At 30.7% G+C, this 25,779-nt stretch overlaps 2 protein-coding genes across 3 annotated transcripts in view; one reads left to right on the forward strand and one right to left on the reverse strand.

Moving 5' to 3' along the window:
- Positions 1-1,229: 1,229 nt before the first annotated feature.
- On the reverse strand, positions 1,230-8,455 carry LOC130900619 (uncharacterized). Of its 2 annotated transcripts, XM_057811339.1 has the most exons (6): positions 8,262-8,455; positions 7,586-8,210; positions 7,447-7,537; positions 4,519-4,647; positions 4,144-4,451; positions 1,230-3,820 (listed from the first exon to the last, which is right to left on the reverse strand). In XM_057811339.1, exons 2-6 carry the CDS (start codon positions 8,189-8,191, stop codon positions 3,797-3,799), a joined length of 1,158 nt encoding a protein of 385 aa, XP_057667322.1. In that variant the 5' UTR covers positions 8,192-8,210; positions 8,262-8,455; the 3' UTR covers positions 1,230-3,796. The 2 variants fall into 2 exon arrangements, with proteins under 2 accessions (XP_057667322.1, XP_057667321.1); XM_057811338.1 differs by having other exon boundaries at positions 1,230-4,451.
- Positions 8,456-9,389: 934 nt separating this feature from the next.
- LOC130900613 (protocadherin-like wing polarity protein stan) overlaps positions 9,390-25,779 on the forward strand; it is a 56,842-nt gene continuing 40,452 nt past the window's right edge. The window contains exon 1 of the mRNA XM_057811328.1: positions 9,390-9,635. The gene's annotated coding sequence lies outside the window, so the exon portion shown is untranslated. The remainder of the gene's footprint in view (positions 9,636-25,779) is intronic.

The raw sequence follows: 25,779 nt of genomic DNA on the forward strand, positions 1-25,779 counted from the left end.
TTCATTTTTGTTTACAAATTTGTTATTGTTACATATTTAAGGAATAATAAATTTTTTTTATGAAAAAATTAAAATTTACTGCACTTTTTAGAAGCAAATAACTCGATAACCGATTGAGTTACACGAATCAAAGAAGAGTAACTTTTTTTGTAGAATTTAACGCTTTTTAATATTTTTTCATTATGTTAGTTGTAAGTTTAGCTCAAAAAAAGTTTACTTTAATTTAATTAACACAAACAAGTGTAACTAGCGCCCTCTATTAGCAATGGTAAATTAGAGTGCAAATTATGATTCCTCATGCCAAAAAACGTAAAATTGCCAATTTTCAAAGAGAAATTGTGAAAACATAAAAAATTATTGCGAAAATAAAAATTTAATTTTAAACTTTGAACACCCCGTATCTCGGAAACTAGCAATATTTGCATAAGGCATGTTGAGCAGAATCATTATATTTTGAGGTCTAGAATCTACAGTTCAGAGATTGGACATTCTTAATGAATCACCCTGTATATATTTACACATTTCTTACAGGGAAGTAAGTATATAAATAAGTATATAAATAATTTTCAAAATCATCCTAACCAAGTACCTATGCGCACTTTTAAGGTTATGTTTATTAAAGCGTCAGTAATTAAGAAGAATCTACAAATACTAACAGGAGTTCTATCGGGGCACTGTCGCCTCAACAAACACCTGAAGACGCTGAACTTAACAAATAACGCGACGTGCAGATTTTGTTGCACACAAGATGAAACATCTATCCACATTCTCTCGAAGTGTGAAACATTAAGGAATTCTAAAATAATACACCTTGAAGCGCTCCCACACTCTAGACTTTTTAAAATGAGTGGGATTAACTCAGCTGTGAACATTGGGTTTTTCAGTATCACAGCAAGAAAGGGAAATAGATCCCTAGGGTCGCAGTGTATACGATACCTCAAAATCCATACAAATATATAATAAGAATCATCATAATTCAACTTATATGAGTCCAGTGCTGGTATAAGCATCCCATAATTGAATCCATCTATGTTGGTTTTGTGTGGGATTCATCCTCAATTTAGTCGGACCTTTTCGATTGTGTCGTCACCTACTACAGTGTGCGTCTTAACAAAATCTTTTTTGTCCAGAGCCCATCGCAAACTTAGTTACATGGCCAGTCCGCTAAATAATAGCTGCTCGTTGATTATTATGCCAATTTTTCACAAAAATGTTGCAATTAAAAAACATTTTGGTAAAACTTTATATGAGATTATAGACAGAAGTTATACAATCCACCAGCAAAAAATTGAATAAATATTCTATATATCGCACTCCTATTTCAATAGTGCCATATCCCAAAAAATTTAAATTAACTTTTTCCGTCCAATGCTTACTATAAGATGATTTCTACAGGATTTAATAGCGTCAAGCTGAACCAAAACGATGATGCCAATACAGACATAGTTTACAAATTATCAAAACAAACATTTTCGTCTTCGAATTTTGGGGAGAAAATGCCGAATCACTACAGATGGAAGACCTACACCAAAATTAGACTGAAAACTACTATTAAGAAATCGGCCATTATCCGAACATTTAATTATGTCGCCCATGTATTTAGTTTTCGGACAAAATATCAATCTGGAATTCGTTCAAGAAGGGATATTCAGATTTGAATTTACACACTGAAGTACAACGTCATTCAAGTCAAGTTCTGAATCGCATTTACTTACGGTTAAAATTAAAGTCATTTGGCTCAACCCGCATAAATGCCAGTCTAAGCAAAGCACATAAACTAGAAATTTCAAAACACATTGAGAAGATGAAAAATAATAGGGAGATGCTAAAGCGATTCATTGCAACCATATTTTTGCTTGGAAAGCAAAAGATTGGATTTCGGGGCCACGATGAAAGCTTATGCAACCGGGGTAATTATACAGAAATGCTTAACACAATTTTGCTGAATTTAACGAAGTTATACAATGACTTGGAAAGTGCAACAGTCTTTATGGGTTTGTCTAGTAACATTCAAACCGACCTAAGTGCATTGGAGATACTATTCCAAATGAAATAAGAAATCAAATTAAGGAAGCAACTTTTGTTACGATTTCAATGGATGTGTCATCCGATGTATCTAATTTGTCTCAGCTGTCAGACGTTTTCGGTAGAAACGTTCCAGTCACTGTTCCGAGACTTTTATTGGATTTTTCGAAGTTAGCGCTGATAGAACAGCAAATTCCATAACAAAATTAGCAGTGGATATTCTAGAAGAGTCTGGCTATTTGGAAAAACTGATTGCGCAAACATATGATGGGGCATTCTTTATGTCAAAACATCTTAACGGAGTACAGAAGCTCTTTTCATACATTGTTACAGTCATAGACTCAATTTGGTGTTGTCTCAGTCGGTTTCATATATCAAGCAATGTAAAATATTTTTTTCTACACTAAATGGACTTATAGTATGTTTAGTACGTCAACTAATCAAACCACTTTGTTGGATACTGTGGTTAAAAACGACTGCCTAAAGATGCTTCAACTCGTTGGAGTTACTCTGCTCGTTAAGTGGAAACCGTATTTGAACATTACGAAGATTTAATAAGTTTATTTGAACATATTTTTAATGATGATGTAAACAATTGGGATCAAATAACATTACGCGATTCTGTAGGATATTAACATTAACATAGCATTAAAAGATCTTGAGTTTATTTTTTTGGAGACTGTTTTTTCAAGTATTTCCTCATAAATTGCCTTTAATGTACTACAAAATAAGCAAACAGAAATACCAGCAAGGTAGATACAATCCAAAAATCTTTTTTAAACAACACCAGGTGTAACTTTATTGAGCATTTGAGGAAATATTCATGTGAAAATAGAAAAGTAGAGACTGTAGGGCGAAACCAGCGTAGGAATCACAAAGACGATGAATTAAAAGTTTCATATCAAAAGTTATTTTTTGAGGTTAGATTGTACAAATTAACGACAGGTTTCAAGACCTAAAGGCATTAAATTTCTCACAGCTTGTGGCACAACCAAAATTTGAAGAATTCGTGTTTTCCTGGCAATCTGCCAAACGGTATGAAATTAGTCTATCCAAATTATTTTGATTTTGTCCGCCTTAAGCCATTTGGTGGAAATAGGAACAGCTAAAAAAGACAGGAGGTACCTAGGATGTACTAGAATTGTTCCACACTGATTTTTATAACATAAAAAACATTCAAACGCAGATCGGCAACAACTTTGACACAGACATAAATTGAACACAAGTCGTGAGATACGATAGTTTTCCTTTTAAGTGAAAACCTCTTAAGATAGTGAAGATTTTCAAGAGATGGTAACAAGAAAAAGATGAAAAAATGGCTCTAAGTTTGTTCTGATCCCAATCTACACAACTAAGCCAAAGATTGACGCAAACAAAATGAAAGAAGCAGTGTAATTCTCAAGTCGTATCTCCCTATTTATCCAGCTATGCTAGATTTAAGAAACTAATTTTAATTAAAAATTCTCGTTCCAAATTGCTCAATATTATTTTGTTTTTTTTATGTTGTTCTTTCTTACATTAAACGGTTAAACAGAGATTGACTTATGTTTAAACACAGCTTTTGTGGGCGAGTTTTAATTGACACATTTTTTTGGTTTAATATATTCTTATTATTTTCTTACATGAAAGTAAAATTCTAATAAAGTCATATTTCGTTTCGTAAATAAAATTAACATATTATTAAAAAAAATTTAAAACTGTAGATTTTTCATCATAAAGATATTTGGTATGCGTAAGTACCGAATTAACTGATGCAGAAAACATTTCATTTTCAATCGTTGTTGTTTTGGCTTCCCTGTAAAATTAGCATTAATGAGTTTATGACACTATTGAAATAAGAGTGTGATATGTTTACATGTTGTGAGAAGATTCTAACATTACAATTCTTATATATAAAAAGCAATTGAAAATATACTAAAAAATTATTTTATTTTTAAGTTTTCTTATATCTTATCTTATATATATATATATATATATATATATATATATATATATATATATATATATTTATATATACATATATATATAAATCTATTTTTCCTTTTTGTCTTCTACAGACACATTTGTTGATGTGTTTTCTATTTTGTTTTCATTAGCATTATCAGTGCTTTCACTCACACTTTCTTCCTTGGTTCCATTTATGACATATTCTTTGCTATTGTCATTTTTATATTCAACAATTTTGGGTTCCCTTTTTACAGGAAATGATCTTATATCTTCTACCCTTTTATGAATAGCAGCATCTAAAAGTTTTTCCAGGATTTCACCACTGACTCTATTTCCATCCGCTGCTTCGAAATGAAACAGATGACACAACTTCAGTTTAAGTGTATTTTTCGATGTTAACATAAATATAAAGATTATGCCTATGATCAAAACCAATATTATTGGAAATATGAAGAAATTCCATGGAAAGGGGAGTGTTTCTAAAATAAAGGACATGTTTTATAACCTTTCTTAAATTTCTAATAATAGTCTACTATGAACACATACCCCATAATTCTTTGCTAAACTTCCCCATGCCAGTACCAAATGACTCCAATGGTATAATAATGATATGCTTTAACTGGTTCAGTCCTACATCCAGAGGAGTAACCATTCTTTTTTCACAGTCGTTCTTTTCTAAAAATATTTTTTCTTGATAAAAACTTGAAATCAACTGTTTTGTAAATGTATTTGAAAATTGATATGAAACATAATTTGTATTTTTTTATTGTAACAGAAAACAAAGATATAAAAATATATAAGACAATTATAAGACTAATGATTATTGAAATTAAAAACAAAAAGATCTAAAAATGTTCATAAGAAAATTTATTATAATTATATAGGGCAGTCCTAGACAGAATCTCAGGGAGTAATAATAATAAGCCTATGCAGAGTACAACTTTGCTAATATGCCTCAATAAATAGTTTTCCTATAAGACCGAGAAAGGTGATATAACAAGAATATTTTATTAATTTTCATATTTTTTCTATTTTCAACACGCTTACATTAGCTTCACCTGTATGTGGGTTTGTTTGTTGGTTTGTGACTCTCCTATGGACTAAGAGCAAGTAGCTTATTTAATAAAAATTTTGTTCGACACAGGATTGAAGCCTCCGATTTCCGTGTTGTAAATTAAGCACTTTGATAACCTTACCAACTACATCGTTACGATTCGAAACATGTTTCAACGAGATGTAGGTATATAAGCAGCGAGGCCATTATACGAGGGTGATATCAATTAACCCTCTACCGCATATAAACCCATATATGGTTCCCCGGTTAAAAATTTTTTTCAATTTATTTTGCCCAAGCATGGTAGGCGTTTTAATCGTAAAATTGGCAAGAGATTTTCTATATTATAAAGGTAAATTTTGCGTGATAAAAAAATATGTGAATATGTTCTTCCTAGACAATTTCAACGTCATAGACTAACTAACCTACCCGAAACAGTGATTGCTCTGATGATGAAACTAACCCTCCACGCAGAAAAAAGGAAAGGCAAAAAAGATAAGCCCGTCAACTATAAAATGGGGATCCAAAAAATTGAAGGCTTTTGATGAAAATAATTTCACATGTAGCCACACAGTTACCAAAGTTTATTGAAAAATTTGAAATACTTTTTTCTTGTTTTTATTTTATCTGAATCTGGTAGAAACTATAACAAATCATTCTAATTTAAAATTCGTACAAGACAACATAAACAAACCCGCTAACATAAGCAACAAAGAAATGGAGCTATTTATTGGCATGGTAATATTCATGTATATAGTGAAATTACCTGTCTCACGATATTACTGGAACAAGACTTTAGGACACCTACAAATTTACAAAATATAACATGCAATAGATTTGAAATAATAAAAAAAATGAGCACTTCAATGACAACAATAATTATAAATTATATCCCATTGGGCAGTCTAGGTCATGATAAGTTATTCAAAGTGCGCCAACTTTTAGATGGCATTAGACAGCAACTTTTACAAGTACCTATAGAGGAATATTTGAGAGTTGTAGTTTTTATTTTATACTAAACACTTAAATTTATACTTGTTTATTTATTCTTCATATGAACCCATATATGTCTGTACTTTCTTAATTAAAGTTTATGTAAGTAAATTTTTTCAATTTTCATTTTTGTAGTAAATTTTATCACCAACTAAAGCCTGAATAACCATCAAATATTTTCATTTTTTTCATAAGTTTAAAGATACCAAAAAAACACGATTTCTTAGCATATGAAACTGGAAAGTAAAAAATAAATATAGTTTAAATAAATTAAAAACACAATTTTCAAGCACATCAAAATAATTTTTAAAATTAGCATAAAGCAATAATGATTGAAACATACTAATATTAGAAATATGGAACAAAATGCTTCTCTCTTTTTAACAATGATAATTGTATTTTCCATTCATTATTATTTTAGGTTTATTTTAAAAATTATTTTCAACTTTTTAGTTTAATGTACTTTAAAATCAAGTTTTTTAGTTTTTTAAACTATATTTTTTTGTTAATTTTATCTGGCACCTGAGCAAATATAAGGAAATTAGATTCTATTGTGCCATCCCTAACATGTTCTCTGATGATGTTGCAAACAAAGATTGTGTTGAAAACTATAAAAGAGAAACTTGGAAATTCATGATCAAATATTTTCACAAATTAAATAAAATCACATCTTGTTTGAAAAGTTAATATTTATTTGGGCTTATTGTATAAAACAATTTCTGCTTTGACTGAAGCAGTAAGCAACTCCTGAAGATGCTAACTGCTCTTTTTAGTGAAAAGCCAGGTAAAAATAGCAATATTTCTATGAGTCCAAGAAAGTGATATAACTAGAATAGAAATATTCCAGAAGAATAGAGGAGTGACAAAAAAAGGTAAAATAAAAAACATAGATATAAGAAAATATTTATTACATTCACCTACATTAGACTACATAGAGGAAAACAATTACAATGGTGCAGACACGTACAACGGATGAAGGAAGAACAACTGTTTAAAAAAAAAATAAAAAAGAAGCAGACCAAGAAAATTGTGGGATAAATTTAAAGCCTCAATATTGATTGAACGAGGAATAAACTAGAAAGAAGCCAAGGACCTAGCTAAGAATAGAAATCTGCACAAACATAACCATTAATACCCTACAATGTATCTAAAAGTTATAAGCAAAAAGTCAATACAAAAGAAAATGTTGGAGTATAAATGAAATAAGAGAAATATTACCACAAGCTTTTAACAAAGCATAGAAATAAAATAACATACAAATGGATTCAAAGCCTAGTACTAACAAAAATATTTTATATTACAGGGCATGATGATAATAATGAAACGTGAGGAGAGATTATTTATTATTTTCTGATCTCACAATCCTTCAAAAAAATCTATTAACACAAATAATCACATATAATTATTTAAACTGAGCATCTACTTACTGAGGAGAAATTGAAAGTACTGGCTCCAGTTCATTTTGGTACTATCGCATGCAGTAGTATATATCACTTTCATATTGTGCTCTTCCATTTCCTAAAATTGTAAATATGCTTAAATTGAAAAAAAAATATTAATACATACCTCATACATGAATCTATAACGGTATCCATAATCGACTATTAATAAGAGAAAAATTAAATATGAAATTATAGACCAAAATCCTGAATTATTTTTCAAGAGTTTATATACTGTGTAGAAACAAATAGCTATTCCAAAAAAAATTAAAGAGGTATAGTTTAAAAGTTGGTCTTTTATGCCTATACCAAAATTTAAAATGTTATTCTTGTATGATGTTGAGAATATCATACTTAATACTGTATCCAATTTTCGAATGTCTTCGTTATTTGTGATTTTATTATCAGCGAAATTTATTAAAAATTTGTACTCCTCACTGTCTAGATCATATTTATAAGTTCCAGTATATTCATTGGAATTATCACTTGATCTATCGGCAGCCTGTAAAATTAGCTTAACTGTTCTTTTCAAATAAATAAGTGGCATATTTTCATCCACTGAAGGCTCACGGTAGTACACCGGCTCTTTTAGTATATTCGAACTTTTATCATTTTCACTTTGAGACCTTTTTAGCGAACTTTTTACATTAATTTTCATTTCATGAGGATCGACCCAGTTATTCCCTCGAGCTTCTATTAAAACAATTAAGAGAAGAAAATATAAAATATTCATTATGTAAATCGACAAAAACCTGGAAAAATATCAATTCAGTTGGTATAATATGGTATCACTTTTCGATTACCTTTAGATATAATAACTTTATTCTGTATAAACAATTTTAATAACTATTTGTATGGTTTTAGCACAAACTCCTCTAATCTTTGATTCTTAGCATATTTATATAAAGAATTGAATAAATATATTTATATAAAAGAATGATATAGAATTTTAGTAACAATTGCCGCCAATCTTATGGATACGTCAAATTGAACTTTCACGCAGCTGTCATATATTATCCTAATGTCAGATGTGTACAGATCAGAGAAGTAGTAAAAATAATAATTTTGAAAAATACCGTTTGCATTGAATATTAAATCATATTGAAGTTTAGATTTCAATAGTGAACACACTATTCACACGTCACTGTCTGACAAGCCTTTATCTAAAGTAGTGAATTTTGTGTTCACTATAAATTTCACCAACGGGTCCAGAAATTTCAAGTTATACTAGGTTTCAGGAACAACACAAGATGATTGAGCGTTTAAAAATCTTTTTTCTCACTGTGTACAGTATATTTTTATAGTCAGAAACGGATACAATGTATTTTCTTTAAATCTAAAACAAAATTCTTTTGGTACTTCTCTATAGGTTTCAGCTAGGTGAGTAGGGGGAATTTTTAGTTTACGAACCACAGAGGCTAGATAGAGCTACAGATCACTAACCCTGGCTTAGTTATCTTTGGAAAGAGCTTATCTACCCTCCGTGCTATGAACTTAGCGGCTTCCAAATGACGTAAAAGATAGGCAACTAAGATAACATTAATCGATTATTTTCTGTTACGAGAGTTTATCAAGTGTCAGCTTAAAATTGGAACTATTATATTACATGCATATCAATATTTCTTTATTCAACGGTAAGTTTTTATTATTAAAATAAATAATTAATCAAAATTGTTGTGTACACATACAGGGACATCTTTACTTGTTCTTATGAATTATTTTAAACCGTTGTGCCATCTAGTTTACACAACTACAACAAATGTTTGTACACAGATACAGCGACATCTTGTTCTTTTGAATTATTTTGAACCGTTGTGCCATCTAGTTTACACAACTACTATTTAAGAACATTGATATAGCTTAGACTCAAACCTCCCGGATTAAATTTTCTGTATTATCCTTTCTCCGGCATTTTATCCTATCAAAGAACCGGAATAATAAAAACATAAAAATCTCGAAGCATCAAAATGGCAGCATAGGTCATTCGCGTTAGTTCGCTTGAATAAGAAGTTACTAAAATAATTGAAAAATGCGAAAAAAACTAAAGTCTTTAGTGAATTGAATAAAATAGAGTGCAATTTGTGTTTAATGTGTTAGATAAACTGATGTTGGATTGGTTAAAATTGATAGGCATAGTGTCAATGCACCTTTGTATAAAACTGTGAAAGTACCTATAGGTGAGTGAATATTTTCAAATTCCAAAAGTACTAGAAAATATTATATTTATTCTAAATTATAGTATCCTTCAAAATTTAACTTTATATATTTGATAAATCATTTGTTTACACTTCCATTCTTATAATTTGTGCAAAAGAACATTATCGGGGTATTTAATTTCTTGTTTGTTTTCAACAAACATTTAATAGGCGTAACAAACTATACAAGTTCGAAATTTTTCTAAGTATTATTGATAAGTGGTTTGTTATAATATGTTAGAAGTTTAAATTTGTTCATATAATCAAATATATATAGATACAAATATTTGAAGGCACTTAGGATATCATAATATACGAAATATATTAAAAATCAAATTAATTCGATCCTAATTTATTTTGGTTATATTACCTAACCTAACAAATAAAAAAGAATTCAAATTAAAGAGTCTATTGTAGGTAAAAATTATTTTATACATTGAATGAAACGGATAGAAATATTTTCAAAGCTTTTGTAGTTAACAGAAAAACTTATTCAGTTATTATTGAGTTGCATAGATTTCTAGAAGTTACCGTTTAAAATTAGTGTTGGTCATATTAATTGTAATAGTAATTTTGTAGCATCAAGTCAACAAAAAGGTTTAAAAAAATATATTTTTCCAATTCCCACAGTCTGATACTTTATAATTATGATCTTATCGAAATAAGTTGTTATTACAGTATAAACAATATTTGTTTGTTCCTGCATCATATATCCTGAATAATAGTAAACAAACTTTTATATTTCCATAAAGTTCTTTGATCAGTTTAATTGAGAAAATAAAAATCAATTTAAATAAAGCCAAAGGAGTTTGATCAATTAAAATTTTGTTGTTAAAACTTTTTTTGTCATTTAGTTTATGCAAAGTGCACTATATTGTCAGACTAAACGTCGCGTCGGTAAATGGTGATAACAAATCGTCGTTTAAAGCATGAGAGATAATTGCTAAATTATGTAATGATGAAATTGTTGGCACCATTTCAAATATTTGCTTGGGTTTGAAAAAACGAACCACCTGAATTAGTAGTTGAAATATTCTAAAACATTTTAGTCCCACGTTCAAAAAATATGCAACAAGCTAGGAAATAGCGATTTCCAACTCTTATTACTATAAGTTTAAACAGAAAATGAAGAATATATTATCTCAGCGTCTTGCGACCTTTGTAGTAACCGGAGTAACCTCACCATTTTCTTAAAAATTAAACTCGTTGACATAGAGGTCACATGTCTACATAGTTGTCATACTTAAAAAATAGTATGAGAAATTGTACATTAATATATAAACTTCATTTTAATTTGAAGAATAGAGAATTTCTGCCACAAAACTGATATAACGGGACGAGTTTTAAAGAAGCATTTATAATACTCATTTCCACGACAAAAGTAGAGAATTTGACTAATTAGTAACCCAGGTAAAAAATCAAAGTATCTCCAAAGAGTACACGCCCCTGGAAGTTGTTAGATAAAAAATTCTGCTTAATATTTGAAAGAAACCATAAAGTTTCGACTGTTGGCACATTGGCGTTTCTCAGTGGTGTATTAAATCATTGTTTTAATTATTTTAATTCGTTTTTCGGATTTTAGTTTAGTGTATGACTTCTATAGTCATTTTAGTGCCTACATTGGACATTAATCAGAACAAACTTCGGTGAGTTTTAATAGAGTGTGGTTTCAAACATAAAAAACAGATTGTTGATGATGGAATCATGTCGCATCGTATTGAGACATACATAGACTCAAACAGAAATATTTACCCTCAAGAAGTTGGCACCGCACTTTGAGGTAACAAACATCCTGAAGGTTGTTCCAGGTTATTTTAGGTTCGTTCTGCTTTGTTCTAAAATGGCGTAAGACTGAGAACGAAACTTTTAGATTTTTTAGCCGGTACCACACCTTTTAAGTATAACGACTCTGGCGGATGTTCTGTGTTGTTCTAGGTTTGTTCTATATTGTTCCAAAATATAGGGTCAAAAACATTATTTTTCACAAATTCGCCAAAATTAATTTTTAAGCTAGCAACTAACTTTCGAGCCTTTGCAATTACAATAGTTGTTTTGAGTTGTTTCAAATTGTCCTTATTTGTTCAATTTAGATTTCGAAAAAAAATTTTTTAAATCTTAAGAAAACTGATTATAATTAATGTATAATCACTATTGTATGAGTTGTTTTGTTGTTCTGAATTATTCTAGATTTTCCTAGATTCTCTAACGTTTGAGAACGAAATTTTTAGTCATAGTACAAATACAAAAAATTAATACATAAGTTTTTATCTGCCAAAATAAAGGTTGAATTTTGCTAATATTTTAGCAAAAACAAATTTGGTACAGGATGAATTGTTGAAAAGTGAACAGTCGGGTGAAAATCATCTTTGTTTTTATTTTGAATTTCTGAAAAAACACTTTTTTCGAATGCGATATTTTGAAAAAAAACTGCGATATATCTAAAATTCGGCTCGAACTTTAATTTATTGTGGAGAAGCCTCGAAAAATCTAGGAAAAAGCTATAATAAACCTCCAAATTAACGACACCTTAAAACTGTCGTCGTAGCTCAAATTTTTTCCAAAAGTTGCGTTCTCAATCCCACGTCGTTCTGCAACAAAGTAGATCAACTCTGAAACAAACACTAAAATCTAAAACAAAGTTAGAACAACCAGAACAACTCTATAAGAGTGATTTTTCAAAATTCAGGTGGCAGTGGAATATTAGTTGAATAATATAATACATTTTCTTAAAATTTCTGAAAAAATAAATTCTTTCGCAAGCAGTATTATTGAATAATTGAGAGCAAATTTGAAACAACTTAGAAAACCGATTATAATCGCAAATACTCAAAAGTTTGGTGCTATCTTAATCATTTTTCACTAAATTTGGGAAAAATATTTTATTTCAAACTCTATAATATTAATTTTAAACCCTATATTTGGAACAATATATAAAAAACCTAGAACAACCGCAGTAGTCGTGAAAAATCGTTTTGTTTAACTTTTCTCTAAAACTGAAATAACTTCATTTATTAGAAAATACATTATGGCTTAGCTAGATGCAATTATTGTGAATGTTTCCTACCAATTTGTTGTTCAAGAATAGTTTTCAGTGATAATATAAGCAAAATTTAATGGAGAGAGTCGAAATAATAAACAATTTTAATTTGACAACAATTAAAACCTTAGACCTTACATAGTACATGGATTGCTACTCCTTGTCTTGTCTCCAGCAAAAGTAAAGTGGTCTTTGTAAATCATACATTAGGATTAACGACAATCAGTTGGGTTCTTCCATTCGGTTTCTAAAAACGAGAGTTCATGATTTTCAGGAATTAATAATCGATTCATTGTGAAAGATAGGAATCATTTCTGATTCTTATAAAACTATCAAAATTCTTTTAAAAGAATTGAAAACCATTTTCGAACCATAAAGTATTGAAAACGCTTTTCGATAGAGCCATTAAAAACAGCCAATATTCTGTTCCTAATCGAAAACATCCACCCACTATCATTTTCCTAAATTCTCTATTAAAGATTGCGACTTTTTCATTTTTACTGACAAAAAATTGTAGACCACAAAATTGTAAAAAATCTTTTGCCCTATAACATTTTGTAAGACATATTTATGAAAAGGGTTTTTCTTAACGTATAACGAAAATATAGTGCAGCAGCGGTACGGCGCGCGCCACGGTGGGGAAGGTGACTGATTCCATTACTTATCTTGTGAAAATTGACTTCCGTTATCTTGGCTTCTAATGATAGAGTTTGAGCCTTAAAAAATTACATAAAATTTAAAAAATCCTGTTCAAATATTGTTTGTGAAACAACAATTTTTACTTTGTCGACTGCATGAAATGAAATATAAAGTTAGTTTACGCGCTCACGATTTTGAATTCTCAAAATTGGAAAACACCAACTTTTTTACCAAAATTTTCTCTATATTTCAGTTTGTATTAATTTCATTTTGCTTTTTGATATTAACCTTACCGTATAAACAAATAAATTTTCAAATTGTTTAAAATTTTCATATAATTAAGAGTTGTAAATTGTTTTTATTCAAAATCTACTTATATAATATTATAGAGTATAAAATTTCCTCCAATTTTTTTAGAGCAATAATGAACGAGTTATCTGTGTAAGAAACTTGGTTTTCGAGTACGCAAAGCTGTACTTGCAAGCTCCAGCACATTTAGATTAGATAATTTAGGAAAATTATCGTGGGTTGATGTTTTCAAATAAGGACATTCCTAATGGAGAACAGTTTATCGATCTCGCCTAAGCATTTGGTACCATTAAGGGATGTAACAACTCTACTGAAGAGAAGGAAGATTCACCCTAACAAAATAGTAATCGGAGACCTGAACACCGATAATTGTATATATGTCAGAATGGAAAATGAACTGAGCAGTAGAATACCTGTGACGGCCGTTAGCAAGCTGGAAGAGGATACCGAATGGGAAACAAAGAAATAAGAATAGTATGTTCTGCTGATGACGCAGTGATCATCTTAGAAGACGAAGATAACTTACAAAGGCTACTTTATAGGTTTGAAAAAATAGCGAAAGCTTTTAACATGCTAATATCCCTGAGGATTTATCAAGCTTATTAGGAGATATTGTTCACAGAGCATATGGTTTTTTGGGGATAGTGACAAAGGTTGTCTAGAGCCAGTCTTCAGGAATCCTTCCTCTATCATAGAGGTCAAAATATCAAGTTATACAAATAGTAGGGGTAATTGTAGTATTGGAGATGTGTTGTTTGCTATTAAGTTTGAAAACAATACATTATGTTTTGTGGGCTGTATATGCACTATTTTCCGCTTTATCGCTCTAATTATATTTCAATTTTTAGCTTATTGTCTCTCGGTTTGTCCATTTACAATTTCTTAAATACTTGAATATGTTTGAAAAATCTTTCTCTCCCATCGTCTAAATCTTCTTTCTTTTTTTTGACATACAAATATACCTGATTAATAATGAACACACTGTTTACACTACCACTACACTAACACTCCCAATTACACTGTCTGACGCGCGTTTTAACAACCAAATTATCGTCTTCAGAGACTGAAGATAAACTAAAAAGTCTCTGAAGACGATAACTTGGTTATTGAAACACGCGTCAAACAGTGTAATCGTGAGTGTTGGTGTAGTGGTAGTGTAAACAATGTGTTTAGTATGAATATCATCAATGGTTCCAGAACGTCCAACTTACACAAGATTAAGTTTTCTATGTCGCTGGTTTTAAATGTGGAAGAAATGTAATATCAAACATATAAACTTTTGTTGACAATGATTTATTTCAATGTCCTTTTATAGCTCTCCAATTACTACAATATCCATTTGAAACATATTCACATAATTCTAATTTCACTTTGTTCATTGAAACCTAATAAGTAAAGTCTACAATTACATGAAACTTTAGTGTACTCTATTGTCCTAAATTCAGACCATAAATCTTCCTCACTCTTTCAGTAATTCCATTAAATTTATTACATCTTAAATATTTATAAGGTTAATCTATTTATTTCCAGCTACTCTCGGCAACTTTCATCTCGTTCTTTCTATTCGGACTGATTCAGTATGTATTTGTTACGCCAGTGGCCGTTTAAAACAGCCACATCGCGTTCTGGGCGCCTTGCGTTTGCCAGAACGCGTTGTGGCTGTTCTGATATAGGCCCGAATGAAATGATTTTAGATTTAGAAGACATCAACTGGTTATTAATAATAATTTGGTAACAAAATAGTACAACACTCATTATTTGAATAAATGTTTTATGACAACGTTTTTATATATGTTTTATATCCATATAGTCAGTAGTTAATATAAATTATTAACAGTCGTTCTAATGTAAAAAAGTATATTACTAAAATCAATCTTCGCTGCATATCCACCTATTTGTTTTTGCTCGAGGATATGTTGTAGCATTTTGAATTGCATTGAACTTTATGTTTGAGGCAGTTAGGTTAAGTTAGTTATATTAACTATTGACTATATGGATATAAAACATTTATTCAAATAATGAGTGTTGTACTACTTTGTTACCAAATGATAAATAATAAGCAGCATTATATTACGTGAGCTGACGTCTTCTAAATCTAAAATAATTTCATTCGGGTTCTGGCTATATCAGAACAGCCACAACGCGTTCCGGCAAACGCATGGCGCCCAGAACGCGTTGTCGCTGTTTTAAACTGCCACTGGCCGTTTTAGGTCCTTGAGCGTAACATATGTATCAAATTTTTTTTACTGTCAGTAGGTAAAAATGCTTGTGGACTACAAACCTTGGTTTAACCATGTATCAGGTATAATAAAGGATTTGTAAAGTTCTGGCATTTGTATAATTTGATTATACCATGCTTTAATCAAAATATTCATATTATTACCGTAGATCTAATGGATTTTTACCTCGAAATTATTAACAGTGAACATTAGTAAACACTGGTGGATGATTATTAGTGATGCTGCACATCATAAACTAATCTTGGTAATACTATAACATCTCAACCAGTTAGTACATCATCAACATATACCCAACAAACACGAAAAGAAACAATAAACTTATATATTTTAGTCCTAGATATTCAGTTTATTCGTTTTTGAAACCTCAAATTACAACTAAAATGTTTATTGCATTGTTTTAAGAATACGATTCTTTTCTTTCTACTCGTATCTTGCTATTTATTCTTATAGTTATAGGTAAAGTGCAGTATTCAACTCGTAGATTCTACTATCTATCTTAACAATTCTGTACATCGTTGCCGTTTAGTCCTGCGCAACTATTTTCAAGGTCATAGCTCAAGACGTTTTCCACTACTTATACTATTACTCTAGATCTGTATCAAGCTAAATGAGCTGGGGATTAAATGGTTTTATAAAAAATTCTCAAAAATAAATTTAACAATTCCTCTTAATTAGGCAGCGATCTTGAATTAGGGTCGTTCTTTAGATAAGTCTTGTACCTCTAACTAGTTATATACGACCTGCTTTATTCCATATCAGACAACAATCTTCTATCGTATTCATAGTTCTATGCATTCTTGTTTGTCTTTGAAATACGCACTATGGCTATGGAGTGGAGTAACGAGAAAGTAATTGCGTTTCCCGAGATTCTGCAAACAGAACCATGTTTGTGGGACACGAAACTAAAAAGTTTCAAGAATCATGGAACGCACCTTTTAAAACAACTATTGAAGAAATGAAAAAGAAGCAGGAAACCTTAATGGGTTATTATAGAAGTCATTTAAATTTTTTCTTTTTTTCCTTTTTTCTTCATTCGGTAATGATTCAATAAATTCAAATATGATATACACTCATGAAATACAGAGCTCCGTCAACGTCCATTTTGCTTGAATTCAAGTAAAGTTAACGCCGTTTTTATCGCCAATAATGGGCATTCACGTTGATCGTTAAAGTGTAGCCACCCGCTTTAGTGCGTTAAAAATTATCGTAATTATTATCGCGCTAATGGGCATTGACGTTATCCGCTAGTGTGGCACCAGCTTGAGGGAGACTGTAGATAAACAAGCTTCTGTTCACAATGTATTGCTTGGTGAATAAAATGCGAATTGAATAAATCATAATTATTCCGTACTTACTTAAGTAGTAGGATGGAGTTGCTTAAATTTTTTTTCAGTAATCAGACCTATTATTTTTTTATTTTTACAGTGAATTATTTTACTTGTTGCCTTGTTTCCCTCTACCTGTTTTCCGTTTTTGATCCTGTTTCCCATATAGCTTTCACTGATTTCTTCTTTGTCATTCAAGCCATGTATTCAATCCATTTTAAATTTTTGTTATTTGTCGTTTCAGTTATTACGTGTTATTAATATCAATTCCATTGCTTGTATTCTACTTTTTGTTCTGTTTATCATCACCTCTTACTTTCATATGTTAAAATTGGTCGGTATACTTTCTTGGTATTCCGGCTTATTTCTTTTTTGCAGTAGAGATTTATTTCAGTTTCGGCTGTTCCTTCTCTGTGTATTGTCACTCCCGAATATTTAATAATTCCGTCTTCTATCACTATGTTCATCCGTTTGTTTTCTCTTCCTATGAATACTACTTTTGACTTGTCAATATCAACCTTCACATTTCTCTGCTTTAGTTTTCTTTTCGATATCATAATTTTACTAATAATCCCATTCGGTAGATACACGTATCATGAGGTCAACTTCAAAGGCGCATTCTGACGGTTCTACTGAGTTAGACCTATAATTTCTTTCTTACTTTTTGGGATTCTCTTTTTGTCGATTCCATTAGATCATCCATAACTAGTATAAACAATCGAGGATTCAGTACCCTTCCTTTTCATAGTCCATATTTATTATGAAACTTTGAAATTCCAACTCTTGTTAGTGGCAAATAGACTTTTGATCTTTTAGGTACATTTTTCTGAATGGGGCTAACCCAAACTAGTGTTTGTTTTATACTGTCAAAATTTTTTAGAGATCTCGTAAGGCAAATCATTATCATTTCAGGTGACATCCCCTCGTGCCCTGCTTATTTTCCTTCCTTTAGCTTTTTCATGTTATCGCAAAAACCACTCTGTTGATATGAGAAATTGATCCCTTCTTGTCCTGTCCATGATTCTTAATAAAATATTTTCAACTATACAATATCAAAAAGTGTTATAGTAATTGCAGTACTACAGTTTTAGGGGAATACCTTTAGCATTGTTTAAGTCATACCTTATCAACATACCGACAAGAACGCGGAGTAGGTACGATCTTTATCTACTTACCTACTCATTGTTCAGAATTAGTTGAAGTCTCAATAATGTACAATGTACAGTAATGTACACAATCATTTGCCATTCTACACACTAGTTTAATAATAATATTGGATTTAAAAGCAAATTTTTACATATTTTAGAATTGCCGTATATTCAATTTCATTATCTGCTTTATTAACATCATTAAATTTGTTTTGTTCTGACAATATATTCATTTAATGTATATTATATATAAAAATTTTTACATTGTATATTTTAAAAGATAATATTTTTATTTATTGTATTTTTCGTGTGTATACTTTATATTTATTGGTTTTGTAGTTGTTGACAATCTCGTGTCTACAAATTATATACAATTTTTGACAATAATGCATTCTTATTCTTCAATTATTATATTTCGCGAGTAAACTAAAACAGTTTGGAAAATTATAGACAATTTATAAGTTTTAAAACAAATCGTTCGGGTACTACTATTGTTGGTTCATATTTATATCTGCAGTAGTTTATAGCTGGCTATAATGATCAGTACTGCAGTCTTACACGGTAGTAATTGAAAAGATGTATATTTCAAAACGTTCATATAACAATTGTTGACGTATCATCATTTTTTAAAGCTTTAATGGAAGTAAATCGATGATAAAAAAGTCTCAGTAATTAATTGGAAATTGTGCTCGTTTCGCGTTCAGTTCGAAAGGACTCTGAAAAGGCCACAAACAGAATTATGAGAAATGCCTTTTCTCAACATTTCTGAGCTTCCGAGTTGTTTAAATTGAATTTCACGCTTAATGGAATTCTTTATTGATAGAATCGATTGCTGAAAAATTCTGCCGAGTTGAGACGAAAACGATAAATATCTAATAAGCACTTTATGAAATTGTTTGTTCCTGCAAACGTAGAAGTATATAGGGTATAGTAAAAATGTATATCATAAATTGAACAACAAATTTTCTGCGGTTTTCCTGTAACCCCTTCACTAGCCAAATAACCGATAACAGGAAATAGTAGAGCCGCATCTTCACCCGGCTGCTGACTAACATGGAAAAAAATCAATCACACTTCCCGAAAAGCTTTTTATTTCGTAGCCTTTTTTGCTTCATTGATTTCAGCCCATACCACACCACCCTCTTAAATCCACCACAATTCCAGTCCTGCAGAGGAAAATTTTTTCTATATCAGTGCCAAACTTGAAAGATCTCTCATCCCACAGGAACAGTCCCAAACAATCAACCGAACCTTGCCCTCTCTATTTTATTCTCTGTCACCACATATCGACGATCAAGTACCCATACCTAATTTTTTTATGAATTTCATGTTTTAATCTAGTTGGATAAAAACACAAATGAAAACAAATGGAAAAATCTTCTAAATTAGGTCCTATTTGTTACAAAAAATGAAGCAAATATCTTGTATCTGAACAGTTGATATTAATACTAATCATTGCATCATTTATTATTAATTACTTGGAGAAAAACTGCGTATTCCAAAAGAAACCCATTGTAATTTTTTGAAATGGCTGTACGATTCAAAATATGAAGGTGATTATCTCTATTGACTTTCTAAACTTGTATGGAATTGCCATAGTTTAAAAATCTCTAGGAAGAGGTTAAACCCAGACGAAGTACTAGTAAATTGAAAGCAAATTTCGCTGAAGAATGGAGAGATCCTTCACTAGGACTCAATCCAAAGGGGATGTCTACAACCACTTGCATTCCAATAAGCTACTTATATCATCCTCAATATTTAAACATTCACAAGAATTGAAACTGATATTATTATCATTTATTTTATGGTAGTTTGTCTCATGATGACTATACTTATATTGATTTATATAAATTTTAAATTTAAAAACAGATAAGTGGAACTATTATAATTAAGAATGTTAGTCTTTTCATAGTACCCTGAAGAATTTAAGTTTTGCAGCAAACATTTTTTCAAATCCTATTGTAACTTTATTAAGTTGAATAATGAACAGTAGTTGATTTATCGATAGCAATAATATCATGTTTTTTTACCCGTAAATTACCTTACAATAGCTGAATCTGTAGTCTATTTTTATGAATAAGAGATTAATGAAATTATGAAGCATTCGTAATCCATAGGCGTATCACTTCATTTATAATATTTTTTGCAGTGATACCCCGAGTATACACTTATATTTTCACTTAATTAACCTGCTTATAACTTCCAACCAGCTGAAGTTAAAAAATGGTAGCTTTTTCTAAAATGTTCCATTTTTCCACATGGTATGAAGAATATTGAGTCATATATACGTATTAGGGTTTAAAATTTGATTTTTAAACAGACTTACGTTCATAAGGAATAGTTTCAAAAAGTTCCGTGGTCCGCGGTCAGGATAGGTTAGATTCTGGACATTTCGGCTCCCACTTTAGAGCCATTATCAAGAGTAGGGATAGGGTGGTTATTCGTTCATTGGTAAGAAGTGATCTGATTTCGTGGTCTACCTACTCCACGCAATCACCAAAAAAAAGGGGTGATTTGATGCGTGGAGTAGACAAATTGAGACCACGGAATCGGATCACTTCCTACCAATGAACGAATAACCACCCTATCCCCACCGTTCTCTTGATAATGGCCCCAAAGTGGGAGCCGAAACGTCGTGTTTCTTATTGGGAACGTGGCAATTCCTAGCTTTCGAATACTTATGTATTCATCGTCTGGAACTGAAATTATGGTTAAATACAATATAAGAAATATGTATAAAAATAATAAAATTTTAACTTACAATAATTAATTAAGATTGTCGATGATTTTGAATCGTATTAATTTGTAAAAATTTTAAATTCATAAGTTTCAAAACTCAATAATTGAAATATTTCAATTAATCAATATTTCTATTCACGTCAATTTGAATATTGAATTTTGAAACTTATGAATTTAAAATTTTTACAAATTAATACGATTCAAAATCATCGACAATCTTAATTAATTATTGTAAGTTAAAATTTTATTATTTTTATACATATTTCTTATATTGTATTTGACCATTTCCACCAACGATCTCCTATCTATCTGTTAGCTGCCAGCACTCACATCCATACGTAAAAATAGGTTCCACTATGACTTTGTATATTGTAATTTTTGTGTTTATGTTAATTTTTTCTTTTGTTCTATTTCCGATATTATGTTTCCTAGATATTTGAATTGTCATATAACCCTATTTATTTCCAGTGTTTCACATCAGTTATTTTAGAAGAATTATTTTTTCTTGAAACTTCTCTCTTTCTGTGCTCATATCAGTTCAACCTAGTTTTTCTGCAATTTCATCTATTTTATATTTTTTGAATTTCTCTTTATGAAGGAAACAAAGAATATAGTTCCATCCCTCATAGAACCGGGATAGAACTTCATATTATATATGTGAATTCAGCAAATTTATTTTATTATTATACAGTTCATTGAGCAATTGTTCAACAAAACCGTTTGATCTGCCAATGTGACTATTATTACTTTGCTATAGGTGGATTCAAAAACCATTAGATAAATTATTCGAAAAAACATGTCTTCGACTTCTAACAGTTCTTGACAAAATTTCCTTGGTGTAGTCTCATTGATCCATGTTTCAACTGAAAATATATTTCTACTTTGTTTTCTCATTTATTTCATAATAATTTTTCTCCATAGTATAATAGACTTTCTGGAATGTTTTTTCCAGCGAAAATCTATTTCTTTTAAAAGTTTCTGTAGTGTGATTCGACTCGCATAATCCCTATCATTCCGAACCGTGACAAGAACTTTGTTCTCGTATTTTTTTTTAAATGACTTTCTATTTGAAATTTTGGTTTTCCTGAAGATTTAAGTGCTGTTTGAAACACGCCACATTTCTCTTCTTTAATAACTCTGTAAATTGTAGATTTCCCAACACCCAGCGTACTACTAACTACAACCACTGTGTCATCAACATTTTTACATAAATTTTTTTCTGTAAATGATTTCAAATAATTGAATATTATTGTTTTTTCATTATTTGAAAAAACCGCGTTTACGTGGCTTTTCCAAATTCTCCATATTCACAAAAAATTCATAATAGGCTGCATACCGCATTCCGAGTTACAACGAAACTAAACTGTTAAGAATACACAACTTGAACCTCCTTATTATATGGAAAAACCTAAAATCTCATTTTCTTCACTTTGACCAGTTCAAATCTTCCTCTATTGCTCTGTACAGCTTATGGTTATAAAAAGCCAATAAAAGCCCGACAATCTTTTTTGACTACAATTCCTTATTGGTTAGGTTAAGTTAGGGCCATCGAGGGCCTACTAAGTAACGAAAAATAAAATAAAATGAAACTTACTGATCATTACTAGTCATCTTGAAATACTTTGAACCGTAATGCGTCTAGTCGCATTCCGAACATATTTTTAAAAATATTGACATCTTTTTGCGCGGTTTTTCCCGACAATATGGATAATCATATTTTTCCAACAAAGACATGTATGTTTGGTTAAATTATTGGGAAAATGGACATAGAGTAATATGATTTATCAATGTTTTCGGTTTGCTACGTTTTGAACAACTTCTATCTAATCCATTGTCCTGTTTAGTCTTCCTCTTCTATTTTTCTGGCCTTTTTTTTGTTGGCTCATGTCTTAAAATATTCATACCAACTGTTTTTTTCTATATTATAGATATTTGCTCTGTCATTTTCCTCATATGGTCTTTTCTCTTTCTGTTTTTCCCACTATTTTTATCAAATATTTCATGTCCGTTACTCGTATAAAACGCATTGCAAAGTCAGTAGCAAAGGATATTCCTATACACCAATATTTGAATTACTCTGTGGACACTTGACGGCTTACATCATCAGTATCAGCGTATAATAAGAGAAAAAAATTGAAAGAAAATACTTAGACTACTATTTCAAAAGAGTGCGTACTTCAAATTGTTCATGCCGTCAGCACTTTGCTAATTTTAAGTCTCCTTTGGGAACAGGATATAATGGAGAGACTACAAAAAAAATGCATACTGCTTAAAACAAAAGCTTTTCAAGTAGCCACTTTTGTTTTGCCGATAAGCACCTCATAGTTTGAAATATGTGCGCTTACAGTATGTGTTTATAGCAGGAACGGCATCAAGGGAGATAATTATTAGCTTACTCTAAAATGTAAGCTCGAATACTTTGTTAAAATTCGTTAGATTTTGGAGATATATGTTGTACTTATGTTATCATCTATACCTTAAGGCTATCTATCTAAGACTATCTATAAGACCCACCATTTTCTCAAGTCTTTATTCATCATCCTCAATAGTGATAAATGCGCCTCTTTTCTTTTTTTCTGTGATTTTCTGTAAAAAGATTTATCTTTGCTTTTTTGCTTTAAAAGTAGACCTCAACATCTGTAATCACTTTAACATTAGAGCTAAATCTATTTCTCTGTAGCCAGTAATCTTTATGGATTTAATCTGAAAAATACGATGGGAATAAAGCAATTGTAAAAGCAAATCGTTCAGTATAACCACGTTTTTATCGCTTAATGTATGATGCATTGTCAGGATATGGATACCATTACCAGTTTTCGTCGCTTTGAATAGATTTCACTAGGTATTGGTCGGTCTACTAACAATCCCGTTGATTCAGGAGTACAATAATGATTCCATGTTCAATCATTCATTCATTAAACATCTCCAAACAAAGATTTAAATTATAGATGCTTCCAAAGGGTTCAGCAACGTTGGTAGTTTATTCACGTATTCTGTATAGGTAGGTTGGTTTTACGTAGATAGACCTTCTCTTGGTTTTTTAAATATGTATTACATTCTTCAGCTTTCTTCTTTTTATGGACCCTATCCACCTAGAGACTGTTAAACTGTGTAAAACGTTACAATATCCTGTTAACAGGATCACAATAATTTTGACCATTTTAGGGTTCAGAATATGTAGTTACATAAATCTTAACTAGCAGTTCTAGTCTAATCAAGCACGTCTTTCCCGATTTGATTGATACACGAAACTAGTTTTTACCAATTTTTCTAAAAACAACCAAACCAAATGTAAAATTTTTCAACATGCATCTTTCGAAACTAGTTACAAACGACTTTGGAACTAAATATTTTTAAAAATTGTTTACGCGTGAAGCGTTATTTACTCAAGAGATGGTTCAAAGACGTAGACATGATAAGATGGTAAAAATTCTGGAAAAGTCACCTTTAGATGATAAAGGTGTGTAATGTCACATAAGATTATTCTTAATTTTTACTGATATCACACCATTCGCGTAGATCACCAAAGCTCTTTTGAAATAAGAAGAGGACTAAGACAAGAGTTTCATTTTGTCGCAATCTTTAATTTGTACTCTAAAAAGATATTCAACAAAGTTTTATATACGCTGATGATTGTGTCTTAGTCAATGTCTCAATATACGCTACGCTGATGATACTCCTTGAATAGGCAGCTCGTTTGAAGAACTACAGAGACTCGTGGACCTTTTGTTTTAGTCTATCAAACTTTATGAGCTAAAGCTTAATACAAAAAAGTTTAAATAACCAAATGAACCAAAAGAATAAATCAATGTTAACAACACATAAGTTAAAGTATCTTTGCAGCCATGATCTTAACTTTGATCTGCGTATGTGGATGCCACCATGTTATGTGGGTTTATCGCCGTATTTTAAAGATAAGTTGGATCGATAGAGTTACAAACATCGATGTTCTTGAGCGGATGTCATGTGATGCGCAACCCTGTAAATACGATCTTTTTCACTTGAAAACGTAAAACAAAATAATGGGTAGGAGAAGCATAGATCAGCGCACAACATGGTTGAAAAATCTTCGGGAAATCAACAACTCAGCAGTAAAGAAAGCAATGATAGTCAGCATCGGAGTCAACGATTAACAACATTCACAGTTTTCCCCACATCAAATTCATTATCTATAGTTTAGTAATATTACTATTATTATATTACTATACACAAAAATTTTAGTATTAATATTTTGAAGTATCTGTAGCATATCCTGACTTTAGACTACAATTTCTTGAAAACATAAATTTTCAAAAATGTATGCCAAATTGTCCCCACAAATTTATACTTTTTTCCAAAGTAAAAAAGGTTGATTGTGCAACAAACTGAACTGGATACGTCCCTTTTTAAGTTGTATCGACCTCTCTAATATTGTAATAAATAACGTATGAGAGAGTAAAATTTAACAAGGCTTCCCGTTTTAGTCGTGAGTCATCAGCACACCTTTCGGGATTTAACAGAGGGTCGGATAGAAAAACCGAATGTTGTCTTGAATTACACAGACAGTTGGTAATTGTGTAGGGGTGAGCGACTTTGAACGCCATACCTGCAGATAATTTTTGACGAGGCTTAGGGTAAACGTAATAAGATATATTGCGATAGCGTGTGTCATGTGACAAGATTTCTACAAAATTTATTATTCGAAGAACA

The sequence above is a fragment of the Diorhabda carinulata genome, chromosome X (genome assembly GCF_026250575.1).
Source record: "Diorhabda carinulata isolate Delta chromosome X, icDioCari1.1, whole genome shotgun sequence".
Taxonomy (NCBI): Eukaryota; Metazoa; Arthropoda; class Insecta; order Coleoptera; family Chrysomelidae; genus Diorhabda; species Diorhabda carinulata.

Coding starts and splice junctions, on each gene's coding strand:
- LOC130900619 (XM_057811338.1), bottom strand. CDS start 8,191: ATGAATATTTTATATTTTCTTCTCTTAATTGTTTTAATAGAAGCTCGA. Junction 7,538..7,585: donor GTTATAGATTCATGTATGAG/GTATGTATTAAT, acceptor TTACAATTTTAG/GAAATGGAAGAGCACAATAT. Junction 4,452..4,518: donor GTTTAGCAAAGAATTATGGG/GTATGTGTTCAT, acceptor CCTTTATTTTAG/AAACACTCCCCTTTCCATGG.